Here is a 13,970-nt window from a genome sequence, read left to right as displayed (position 1 = left end):
CGCATGTTTGCTCTTCGAATGCTATCGAATTTATCTCAGCGGCACGCACCACGGTGGACTTCTGTGTATTCTCACTAAACTGATTCACCACCCTTAATTCGCTTAGCTGTGGTGTAAGCAGCAAGTGTATTGTTTTTTCTGCGAGCAGCAGAAACACAGCACAAAGCAGAAGCAGAAAGTTTGGTGCATTTCCAAGTAATGGAAAAAAATGAAAATACCCCAATTTAAAAAACCGGACAAAATTCCGGTTTCAAGTTATCGTCTAATCAGGCTTTCTTCAATAAGTAAACTGTTTGAGAGAATCATTATTAATAGGATGATGCCATCTGTCAGATCTGATAGATTTTCTGTCAGAGCAAGTGTGCCTCAAGGTTCAGTATTGGGTTCAGTCCTGTACAACATATTTACCTCAAATCTTCCTGATTTACCTGCAGGATGCACTAAGTCACTGTTCTGCGATGACACAAGCATTTCCGTGAGAGGAAAAAGTCTTCGTGTCATTGGTAGACGGTTGTATAAAATTGAAATTAAATATTTTCTCTTCCTATTTGCAAATATGGAAAATTTCCTCCAATGCTTCTAAATCTCAATTGATAATTTTTGCTTATAAATATCGATGTTATTTCCGCAAGCCAAACAATAAACATGACGAATGACCCTAAAGATTTTTTCTTCTGTTTGGACTTGTCACTGCGTCCAGAGCTTAGATCTATTGTGATATTGCCCAGGTGTTTTCTGTACTCCGCACTTCATATTATTGGCAGTACAGTAAGGTCTTTTTTTACACGAGGGATGCATTCTAAATTTGTATGGAATCGCGTAAAAAAGACTTTTTTTGAGTTACGAATAAAACGAAGAAACCTGTTTTAAAATGTTTAACTTGTTTGAATATGATAGTGGTCAATCTAGAGACCAAAATTCAAAATTTTGAATTTTCAGTATTTACACCAAAAATTGTGAATTTTTTTGAAACCTGTACCTTGTACCGTTTTTGAGTAATTAAGAAAAGCAACTCGCGTGGAAAACCGTGTGAAAGAGACCTTACTGTATTACTATTAAAGTAAGTGATACCATCAATCATATCCGTGCTTGTGCGTAAGTTTTTTACCTTTCCGTTTCAAGCTTACTGCTCTACTATACTGAGCCTCTATCCATCATAACAATATCGCCTAATTACAATTCCCTGTAGAGAACGGACTCTGTAACCTTGCGACTACGGAGCTCCCCTTACCCTAAGGACCAAAACCACCATAAAAAAATAAACACGTAATCAAGATGAATTGGGTAATTTCAAATTGGTCTGCCGATTTGGTCTAATTTACGATACAAAACTTCTTTTCAAAAGAGTACATTGAGAGTATACAAGCAAATGAGTACACGAGATGTTAATATCCAATCATTAATAGAAATTCTAAACTTTGTTTAAAGAATAATCTTTAATTTACAAACAAATTTTCAGACCAGCAATGCTTTATGCTGTACCGATCTGGTCAAGTTGTTGTTTAACAAGAAAGAAAACGCTTCAAAGTGTTCAGTATAAAATTCTGAAAATGAATTTAAAGCGTCCTCCTTGGTTTGTCACCCTCGAATTATATGGACTTACTGGTGTTGAAACATTGGTATTTATGTCAGATAAAATTATTACCAATTTTCGACAAAAATCTTTGCAAACCTCAATTGCTACGATAAGCTCTCTTTATAGTCAATAAGTTAGGAATTAGGTTAGCTGTAAGTTTATTTCCTTTATTTGACAAGAAGGTTTAAATCCCTACGAATGATAAGTCCTTATTGCGGAAGCAATTAACAATTAAAATTACAATTTTTCTAATAGTGTTGAGAAGTCATCATTTGTGATTGGAAACACATACTCATGATTTACTAATATTTATCATAAACACTACTACTACTATCAAATCCACCTTATAGAAAAAAAACTTTGGCGGAAAAAAATTGCTACAAGCAGCGCTCACGCTGGATAAAAGCAATTAAGCAGTTGTTAGGTTTTCGGAAGGAAGAATTTGTACAGCAGCGCGGTTTTATATAGCGACAGCTTAAAACTGAAAAGGAATTTTTATAATTGCAAATTATGTTGTATCGAGTATAAAGTATCAATTAGTAATTCTCACTAACATTTGTCCTTCTTTCGTGAGAAAATCGTTGCTTACCTAGCCTTGTGAAATCAGCACGTTATATAAATCTATTTGTGAGTTTCATTATTTAATTAAACAAAACATAATTTTATTATATATGTACTCACTGTGTGAAAGTTTAACAAAAAAACCTAAATGAATCCACCTAGCGGTCAGACCCAGCCTTTCTCATTCAAACTTTTATTTGTAAAAATAGATTTACATTAACGCTTCAACCCAATAAATGTATATTAACTCATTAGGTTCTAAAATATTGATGTTGTAATCTTTACATATAAAAATGCAAGCCGGTCTGTCTATCTGATCCATATAGGTTCGAAAACTGCCGAACCGATCGACGTGAAAATTTGCATGTAGGGGTTTTTGGTGCCGATAAAGGTTCCTATGATAGTTTGAGACCCCTCGCTCTTCTGACAGGAAGGGGTCCCATACAAATGAAACATAAATTTCTGCACAACTTAAGAACTTACCGAGTGAAGGGAACAAAATTTAGCATGTGGATGTTTTTAGAGGAAACAAATGTGTGCATAATGGTTTGACACCCCTCACTCTTCAATAGGAGAGGGGTTCCATACAAATGAAACACAAATTTCCGCACATCTCGAGAACTAATCAACTGAATGGAACCAAATTTGGCAGGTAAATGTTTTTAGTGGTAAAAAATATGTCCATAATATTTTGACACCACTCCTTCTTTTGAAAGGGAGGGGTGCCATACAAATGAAACACAAATTTCCGTACATCTCGAAAACTAACCGAGTAAATGGAACCAAATTTAGCATGTGCATGTTTTTATGGGTAACAAATATGTCCATAATGGTTCAACACCCCTCCCTCTTCTAGAATGGAGGGGTTCCATACGAATGATACACAAATTTCTGCACATCTCGAGAGCTAACCAACTAAATGAAACTATATTTGGCAGGTAAATGTTTTCAGTGGTAACAAATTTGTTCCATAATCGACCTCAGGCAACATTTTGGATTGTAAGATGACAACTTCCGGTTTCTGGAAAACAGCCAAAATGGCCGATTTCCGCCCAATATAATAATATCCGGATCTAGAATGATACACAGGAGCTAAAATCGTTCGAAATTGCCTTCAAATGCCATTAAGAAATCCAAAATGGCGACTTTCGGTTTCGGAAAAACAGCGACAAACGACAAAATACCACCCAATATGGGTATTTCCGGAACCGTAAAGATGCACTGGAGCCACAAATCGACTTCAGACAACATTTTGAATTGTAAGATGGCAACTTCCGGTTTCTGGAAAACAGCCTGAAATGGACGATTTCTATTTAATATGAGTATCTCCGGAACCAGAAAGATGGACAGAAGCTAAAAATTGATCACAGACACAATCTTGAATTTTAAGATGGTTACTTCCGGTGTCTGGCAAACAGCCGGAAATGACCAAATAACCATTCAATATGAATGTTTTCGGAACCAGATCCCAGAAATTGATTTAACAGGCAATTTTAAAGTCCAAAATGACGACTTTCGGTTTCTGAAAAACAGCCCAAAGTGACCAAATACCACCCTAATAATTGACCTCAGACACTATTTTGAACTGTAGGATGGCAACTTTTGATTTCGGGAACATACTTAAATGACGTAGCATTTTTTCAGGATTTTTAAGACCCCCCTCCCCCCTCGTAGCATTTGGTCACAAAACCTAAACTCCCCTGAAAAAAACGTAGCAATGGATTACCCCCACCCCCTCTCCGCTTCTGAAAAAAACGTACAAAAATACAAGTTTTTTACGCGGTTTTTGATACGCGGATTTTTTACGAGTTTTTTTTTACGCGGATTTTTGAATTTACACTGATTTTTTTATTTTTGTAGATTTATCGGCTTAATCAGTCCGTGTATAGAAGCAAAAACGATTTTTTGTTTCTTAATCCGACAGTTTCGGTGACTTTATTTCACCTTTTTCACGGAGTCTAAAAATATACAATACGTGTAGTTTTCCTTTTTCTGTTACTGTTTTGAGTTTTTTGTATGTGTTTGTACTTACAGAAAAGATTATCGTTTTATTGTTCAGTGTGTTGGTGTCCAACTGATTTTTTAATTAACGCGGATTTTTGAATTAACGCGGTTTTTTAACGCGATACCGCGCTAATTCAAAAACTTTTTCGCGTATTTTCGAATTAACGTGGGTTTGGAACCAGAAACGCTTAAGTGTTTATCTAGTAGAAGACTTAGTCCAAAAAATAACCGACGCCCTCCGAAAGATCCGGAATGACCATCACAGAGGATAATTTTAAATTCTGGTTCTAGAGCGTCTCGGGTTTTTTTAAAGCCCTTCTTGCTGGTTTACTTAACGCGGGTTTTTGAATTATCGTGGTTTTATTTACGCGGATTTTTAAATTAACGCGGTTTTTAACGCGGATTTTCGGGCACCACGCGGATTTTCAAATTAACGCGGTTTTTTAACGAGGTGCGTATCCCCCGCGTAATAAAAACCTGACTGTAGTAACATACATACAAAAAAAATACTTGCAAACAAAACCGTGTCTAATTCAATTTATTTACAGACTCGTGACTGCATCTTCTGCTCCGAAGGGCTTGTGTTTTGGTACAAGGAGTAAAGGTGTTTAAACAACTTAGTATGATCCATGTCTGCAGCAAACACAATAATTTTCACTATTAAAGGCCACAAAAAAGCAACGATTTTTTCATTCAAAACAGATTGTGTGTTTGGAAATCCAAGTGATTGTTTATGTAGCAGAGCTTTAAGAAGATTTCAGAATGCCACAGATAAAAACATTTCGACAGATCTCGCTGCAATACTTTGTGCAATGTTTTAGTGTATTTTTAGTATACATTTTTCCTGCAAAAAAAAAATCAGTTTTTAAAAAATGCTACGTCGATTTTACAAGAACCCCCCTCCCCCTTGTGTCAGCTTGTCACAAAATGATGATATCCCCCCTCCCCCCATAAATGCTACGTCATTTAAGTATGATCCCTTCTGGAAAACAACCAAAAATGGCCGATTCCCGTCTAACATGAGTATCTCCGGATGTAGAATGATACACAGCAGCTGAAATCGACCACAGACCCCATTTTGGATTCTAGGTTGGCGACTTCCGGTTCCTGGGAAACAACCGAAAATGATCGAATAACACCCAATATGGGTGTTTCTTCAACCAGAATGACGCATAGAGGCCAGAAATTATCTTAAATACCATTTTAAAATCCAAAATGGCGACTACCGGTTTGTGAAAAACAGCCTAAAATAAACAAATGCTATCCAATATTAGTATCTCTGGAACCAGAATGATGCAAGGAGCTAACAATTGACGTCAGGCACCATTCAAAATTGCTAAATGACAACTTCTAGGAAACAGTCGAAAATGACCGAATAATACTTAATATGGAAATTTCAGTAATCGAGATGATGCATAGAAACCAAACATTGATCCTGGACACCCTTTTGAATTTTAAGACAACCACTTTTAGATTCTGTTAACCTGTGTTGTTCATCAGTTAACCCTCAGCTAGCCCGCTCATCTGATAATAATATTGATCAAATCGGTTGTGTAGTTTCTGAGATAATGAAGTTTCGTGATTTTCACATTTCGGTACATTACAGACGAAGTTACAGTCCGATTACAGTAAAATTCAATAGGGTGTTTTGAGGCAGCTAGACTTTAAATTTTACACTAATTTTGTGGAAATAGGGTCAGCTATCTCTGAGAAAAGTGAGTGAGTCCAAGTAGTCTTCGGAATATGTTCCTTTTCATAGCTGGACTTCACATTTTTAAACATAACAGGCAAAGTAATAGTCCGATTGCAAAACAAATCAACAGGGTCTTATGGGGCAACTGGACCTTCCATTTGACACTGATTTTATGAGAATCGGTCCAGCCATCTCTGAGAAACATGAGTGAGATTAAACAGTCTTCAAAACACGTTTCTTTTCATAACTTTTGAACCACAAGTTCAATCTTCATAAAATTCAAAATTTAAGGGTATTTCAGGTAGCCCGTTCCTTTGAAACTAATTTTGTTCAAATCGGTAGTGTAGTTTTTGAGATCATGATGTTTCATGATTTTTACATTTTGATACATAACCTCTAAACTTAAAATCCGATCACAATAAAATTTAATAGGGTCTTATGGGGCACCAAGACCTTTTATTTACAATTAATTTCATGAAAATCGGTACAGCCATCTCTGAGAAAAGTAAGTGAGAATAAAAATCTGCACATACACACACACACATACATACAGAAAATGCTCAGCTCGTCGAGCTGAGTCGAGTAATATATGCCATTCGGCCCTTTGGAGCACTTTTATACTTTCGGTTTTGCAAGTGATTGCTATACCTTTCTAGGAGAAAGGCAAAAATAATAATAATTGTTTGCAAAACCATCATCGAAAAATTGATACTAGGAAAAAGGAACACGTTTTATATACTCTAGTGTCAATCCAATTCGATCCAAGTTATCTGACAGCTCGTTAGCGATCAGTCGTGAATGTATGACAGCGCAGGTTCTACCGTGCTGCCAGAACAGCAGTATTTTTGTGATAATTATTTAGGTAGCCAATTTCACCTCACTTCACAGTACTTGAGATTGCATATAAATTTCCATTTGCTTATAACTTTTGGGATGAGTAAACCCAAAACCGCTTACACCGTGAGATAAAGACCACGTGTTCAATCACGTGTGTGTATGTTGCATCATTGGGGACAGTGTGCAGTTGATTTCATAAGCCTACACTAAAAAGTTGTCACAGCACAAGTAATGGATGTTCATTTACGCAGGTAACATTTTGAAGCAATACGAAAGAAAAAAGGTTTCTAGTGCGGCTAAACAAACACTGGAGCCACTGGAATTGTTTGACTTTCCGGCCAAAAAATGATAAACAAACTAATGCATCCGTTGTTAACCGAAACGACACTGATTGGTGCTGGAAAAATCTTTTCGATTAGCACCTTTCTCTTTGGTCTTTGGCCTGTTATCCCCACGCCCTTTCCGTCACAGTTCCGAGTACCCATTTCTAGTGCTACTGAGTACTCGGAAGCTAAACAGATAGTAGAAAAAAAGCAGCTTCGTCAAAAGGCTAAACGAGACTACGCGCCATATTCTCAAAATGCCGGTAAAAACTCGACCTAATCCACCTAATGACAGACAACAACGGTTTTAAATGCTAATTTTTATACCAATCATTTCAATTTCTTTTTATTGTTAAAATTGTATGTTTAGCGACTTTATAACGGGTAGGCATTTTCCGAGTGATTCTAATACTTTTCTACATATATCGCAAAGATAAAATGACGTTCTCAAGGAAACAACCTCCACCACCTCTTCGATGCAATCTGTCCAATTTGCGTATCTGCGTAAATAGGTAAAGTAAATGAAGCCATGCTTATCTCTAGCACCCGGCTCAGAGTGCCCGAGCACGAAGGGCTCCGAAGGTAGCAGCATAACAGCATAAAGTTCTTCGTCGGCTGTTCATTGTATTTCTTTTTCACTTCTCCTGTTCATTTTTATTTCTCGCTCACCTTTCTTCGTTTGAATCTTGCGAAGAATTCTTCAACATGAATCTAGTGCAAAGTGTCGACTAGAGTGAGGCGAGTTCTGACCGGTTCCGAAAGCAGTTGAAACCACCGTGAACTGATATGAAGGTGCGAATGTGTCAATACATAGCGAAGGGGCGCGTGCGGATGCACAGGGGAAAGCAGACAGAGCATCCTTTCGTTGTCTGCAAGGCGCCGGCCGCCCTTCAGCATGTGAGGTGCTGTGGTTACTGCAACGGTAAAGATATGTATTACTTTCAACGTAGGTTGTTCCCCTAGTGGCACCGTGACTGCAATTTTGAATGAATGTATCGACAGGGGAATAATCCAACGAAGTTGGATGGCTCGATCCAGCAGGTAAATGAAAGTTGGACGTCGAAAATTACTTGCAATTCCAGCAACGAACGTGCCCGGGACGGGGCAGCAGACGGTGGTCTCGGAAGTAGGTTTATTTAGTTGTTAAACTATCGACAAGATGCAATCCGAGCTATGTTCACCCAGGTATGAGATACAATCTGACAAAGTATGTACTACATGACTTGCAATTAATCAGCGAACGCACGGTGATTGCATTCTCAGAAGGGAAATCCAATGGGCTCTGAATGGCGTTGATTAGTGCTTGCCACTGAAGTGTGCAGTCTTGTTTACAGATAACGTCTATTTCATGTACCGGCATTCTGCTTTTACCTATCAATGTCGAGTCAGTTAAAATCTATAGGAATTTTATTTTGTTTAACTATTGAATGCACGTACTGTTGACACGTTATACTGTGTACAATCGAATTATCTTTCGAAACGCATCGACATTCAACTTTCGAGAGAGGGAACTAATTTGAGGTCTCAGTTTTCTTGATACTATGGATTTATAGATAAGTTTCAGTAAACAAAGCTGGTATTAATAAAGGTGGGTAACATTAAAACTGTGATAATCTAGTTTTAGGTCTATTCTAAAAGAAAGCTTGAGAAGGCTCGAATGGTTTAAAGTACTGTAACGTCTCAGAATTGTACACGCTTGATAACATTTCCTAAATTTCCTAAAGATATCGTAAGCTTTCCAAACTGTACTGAATTGTGCCTTGGGAGAGACTGTTAGTATCAGTAGCGTTGCGCTTTGTCCTTTGCACCAACAGTTTGCTACGAAGTCTGTGTCAAATACAAAGAACAGCACGAGCCATTTTGGCTCTAATTCTGGATAAGCAGAATAAGATAATTAGAGTTTTTTGTTTAAAAAGGAATTATTCAAACGAAGGGTCACGCTCTTAAGAATATAGATAATGCAATAAAGTTGCCTTACAAATGTGTAATGCACGAAAGAGTTAGAGAAATCAAGATTTTGATGAACTTGACAGTATCTGTGTCAGGTGGAAGTTAACTTCCCCGTGGCGCCTCTCGATCCATCCGGCTTTCTCAGGGATGAGTCAGTGCGTCCATCTGCTTTTGGTGGAGTTGGACCATTCTCGCTGCCACCTTGGTCAAAGCATTCTACATCCTCTTTGACGATGATGCTAATAGGCATCATGTGAGCCAGGACGCATATTGTCTCGTATGACACGGTTCGATACATGAGCCTTAGGTGCTTTTCAGTTTTCCGCGATAACTGCAAGTACCCAACGCTTTCGACCACACCCTTCCGCCATACCTGAGTGTGAACGTTGCCACGCTTTCGCCTGCTGCTAAATCCCGCCGAGCTATTTGACATCATGCGCGATTATGCCGCTATATTAGTAAAAGCTTTCTTGCAGGCATAGTCGACGTTACTCCCAAATGCGAGCTTGTCGTTGACCACCGGCACTAATTGCCACCCTATGTCCCGATTTACGGTTGTTCACTACGATGACCTCTGTCTTATAATGCGCTAACTCAAGTTTCCTGGAGTGCATCCAATCCTCAACTACGTGTATGGACCGCGGCTTTCAACTCGACCTCGCTGACTGACTCACCGTAGACTTCTAGAATTATGTCGTCTGCAAAGCCCACAATCACCGCTTCCAGTGGAAGCTTAACCTTCAGCAAACCGTCATACATGGTATTCCACAATACCAGACCCACGATGGAACTTTGCGTTACTCCTGCGGTAATCGGTAATGCGGTGTTGTAGACCAGCACTTCATTCTGAAAGTAACTTTCCAGAATCTTTTTCAGTGGCACCGGCACTCTAAGACTCCGAAGCGCATAGGCTATAGTGATGCAGCTGGCGCTATTTGAACGCATTTTTTGCGTCTAGCGTGACAATTGCACAATGCCCCATCTTTTACACTGGAGTGTTACAAGACGACGGAGAAAATAGCATCCACCGTGGACCTACCTCTACGGAAGCCGAATTAGTTGCTTCACAGACCTGTTTTCTCAGAAGTCTGTTGGGGATTACACTCTCAAGCACGTTGCCTGCTGTGTCTATCAGATTGGTCTATATGCCGATTGGTCACCTGATGGTTTCCCGGCCTTCGGCAGGAGTACCAGTCTCTGTCGTGTTCACTTATCTGGAAAGAGGTAGTCGTCTAAGCATTTTTGCATGACCGCCCTGAACAACCCAGGGACATCCATCTTAACGGCCAGGTTCGGGATTCCGATTGTTCCCGGTGCCTTTGTTCACCTTCATGGAGTTTGCGATCACAATGAATTCACGACGGACGATATTGTTCTCGAAAGCTGAGCGCTATCACAACGCCAGCTGCACTAGACAAAAAAGGACCACCCAATTGGAGCGACAGGTCCATTGGTTGTATATTTTCGACCCAAACAAGACCGAAATCGAAATCCCTGAACATTATTCAAATTTCTGAAGACCTGAAAATGCGCATATTTGAAGGTCAAACAAAACAAGCTTCGTGTTGTGATCAATCGCCTGAAACAATGTTAGCGCTTGTCCAGAGCTCTTTACACGCGAGTAACACGCGAGACGTGCAGTACTCTTAAAGATCGTTCAAAGCGCTCTTACGCTAATATGCTTCAGAAGAATACGTTCACTACTATTATAACATCGTAACTCTTTTTATTTATTTATTTATTTATTTCGTCAAACTTATGTAAACTACATTTAAATACAGATAGTTTCAATGTTTTACTGGTTTGCATTATCCTTAATACTCAATTGCGTTTTTATTTGATTTCTGGACATTGCTGTGTTGATCACTTTCCTATAATAGTTATAAATACGCATCATGCGATTAATTTTCGCATAGTTTGTTCTGAATGTTTTTATAAAAAAAATTTCGGGTTCTAGAATTCCGACCTCATTTTCGTCTTACATAGGTGAAGTATAATAATTTTATAATATATGGATCCAGAAAATTGTGTCTTAAGCGTTTTATAAAACCTAGTGTGCTGTTTGCCTCGTTTATAATTGTGTTGTAATGTTCTATGAATGTTAGCTTAGAGTCCAAATTTACTCCTGAGTCCCTTACTATTTTGCATTTTTCTAAAATTTGGTTTCCTAAAAACATGTCTTGAGATGGAGAGCTTAGCTTTTCTACCGATCTTCTGTATTCAGATGGAACCGACTCTGACGATTCAGCAGCGATAATATTTCACGCCAATCCTGGGGCAGCTAGAAAAAGAAAAAATACCTTCTCTCCTAAAAGTCCTAGAAAGGGTAAAAAATTTCCAAGAAAGTCAACTTTGATGTAACAGCGCAAAAAATAATGCAAAAAAAAATCCAACATAATTTCAAACAATATATTTCGAGGAGATCTCCATGAAACTTTTTTATCTTGATTCAATTTTTTCTCAAACATTACTAATTTTTCTGTGTTTTGTACGTACTTGGGAGTGGCCCCTTCCACACGTAATATTCGTTTTGCAGTCAATTTCATTTTTTTTTCAACAGCAATATATTGATGCCTCAAAGCGCAGACTACTGGTTGCACGCCAATCTATTTTGAGTTCAAATCAATTCTATATTCTTCTTTGTACACCAACCATTAAAACCTGCCTGCAGAAGTCAACAATTATTTTCTCTCCAATTCAATTAAAATAATTCGTGTGATAAAAAATATGAATTCTGAGAATATTGAAGAAAGAGTACACAAAAAATTTCAAGTCTATCTCAACTAATGTGTCTCCTCATTGCACATATTTTTTGCTCTAATTTCGCACAGCGAATGTGTAAAATGCATAACACAACATATATAAGCAAGGTTGCATATTCAATTTCGGGGTGTCAATTCCATTCAATTTGCCGCGTGCTGATAGCTCGCTCCACAAGTATAATTTTTTAACTTGATGTACGACAAACTTGTAGTCCTAAAGTAATACAACAAGTTTGTTGAAGAAAGCAATGCTCTAACTCTTGTGCCTAAAGTGTGAGAGCCCATATACAGCGGAATGTTCAGCCAATATTCGCGGTGAAAACGAAAAAACGTGGTTCATTTTCATGAGCCGATTTATATGAACTACTTGCCCATCCCTTACAACACTTTACAGTAGCAGCCTTCTGAAAAACATTACCGATACCAGTACAAATTAATATGACGGTAATAACAGCCGCCTAACTAATACATTAAAAAGGGGTAGTATGGAATACGGGATTAAAAAACAGCGGTTTGGCGCGCTCTTATCACTCACCTTCAATACGGGTTGCATTGTAGCAGAGATATAAGTGCAGAAAAGTATTACAGCAGAGAAAATAGGAAAAAATGTAAGAGATTAGGTTTTTTCCAAGAATCGACTTTCCGAATTTCGTTCAGCGGTAGATCTCGAAAATTACGCCTTCTCGAAAAAAGCCCTCATGACAAGTTCAATCGTACTTTACCAAAACCAGGGATAGTCAAAAAGTTCCATTGTCACAAATAGACAGACATTTGATGTAATCTTGCGCATGGTCTGAAATAGTATATTTTCCTGACATTCCTTCGCTGGAATAAAGTCCTGATACTAGACACCTAGTTTCCCGTGTAAGAAACAACGACGATGGCATGGCAGCGAAATAAGTAGGCAACAACTAAAAAAAGTTTTTTTCTTGGTAATTTTGGTGACAACGACAATGCCAAGAATCAAAAAGCTGAAAAGGACATTGAGTAAAATCGAAAGAGAATTGTTTCTCTTCGGTTTTCCAATTAAATCAATCTAAAAACAGATTTATTTCCGGACGGTCGACAAGTTCCTGGCAAAGGTACAGAAGCTAATGTTGGCCTTTGCAATCCAACTTCCGGAAGTCGTGTCTCAAAATGGTCAACGTTTTTTTTGACCAATGAAAAAATAAGGCATGCAATTCTCGATTTATTTTGAGATCATTTGGATATCTGTTCTTCAATCATGGGCTCGGAGAGGGGTTTGAACCCAGACCACTTCCTCTCCTTCCCCCTCCTTGATTATTCCACTAAGCTGACGCGATATTTATCTAAAGCGTTGAAATTCATAAAAGCTTTCCTAAAAACTAAATAAAATTACTAAATTTATCATTTACCGTACACGAAAAATCGCACAAAAGCAAAAAATTCCACAAAAAAATAGAATTCTCACAAAAAACGTTACACAAAAACAGGTGTCACTGTACATTCAAACATCGTTGTAGTAAAATATATAATCATAATCACATTTGACAACACTAGCTAACTTAAATGGCGTCGGATATCGCTTTTCAATTTCTAGCATTTTAGAGTTTTCCATAGTTTTTCACAGCTCACCAGAAACCAGAAGTTACCAAAAAATTGAAAAAATGGCGTTCCTGTCCGAGTTCTTTGATATGCCGCAAGCTAGGTTTAGGAACCAATCCCGGAACCGATTCCCGGAACTCGGCTAGTAGTGGCCAAAATACGTCCAAGTGGCCAAATACCGATCGCCAACAGTGTTTTTGGCAAAAACTTAAAGTTTGATATGTCGCAAGCCAGGTTTCGATACCGTTTTCAATCTAACCTGTCTCTCTGGAATCCGAAACAAAGAAAAATTTCGAAATGGCCCTTACAGTCCCAGACACTATGACAAATTTGTGATCTTTTAAAAAAGGATCGATTCAAATTTGGTTTGGATATTGCGGAATGGCAGGTAAAATAATTTTCATTTTTTTTGGCTCTGACGGTACGCAAGTGTTGAAAAAGCTTTTTTTGCGATAAATGTTCACAAATTAACCGTGCATATATCGTTGAGCTTGTGCTATGCGCTATGACAAGGCTAGTTTCACTGGACAAAAAAAGAAAAAAAAGAAGGTAAACACTCCACTCAGATGGAACGACAGGTCCATTGGCTGTATATTTTCGACCCAAACAAGACCAAAATCGAAACAACTGGATATTATTCAAATTAATGCAGACCAATAATTTCTTAAATTACCGAGCAAAAGCTTAAAAATACCAAG

General features: G+C 38.1%; 1 protein-coding gene across 1 annotated transcript; it reads right to left on the bottom strand.

Moving 5' to 3' along the window:
• Window positions 1–9,035: 9,035 nt before the first annotated feature.
• LOC129719741 (uncharacterized) lies at window positions 9,036–9,377 on the bottom strand. Its single transcript, XM_055671138.1, has one exon. It carries the CDS (start codon window positions 9,375–9,377, stop codon window positions 9,036–9,038), a length of 342 nt encoding a protein of 113 aa, XP_055527113.1.
• Window positions 9,378–13,970: the final 4,593 nt, after the last annotated feature.

The sequence above is a fragment of the Wyeomyia smithii genome, chromosome 2, assembly GCF_029784165.1.
Source record: "Wyeomyia smithii strain HCP4-BCI-WySm-NY-G18 chromosome 2, ASM2978416v1, whole genome shotgun sequence".
Classification (NCBI taxonomy): Eukaryota; Metazoa; Arthropoda; class Insecta; order Diptera; family Culicidae; genus Wyeomyia; species Wyeomyia smithii.
This window is presented reverse-complemented; position numbering and strand designations above follow the sequence as displayed.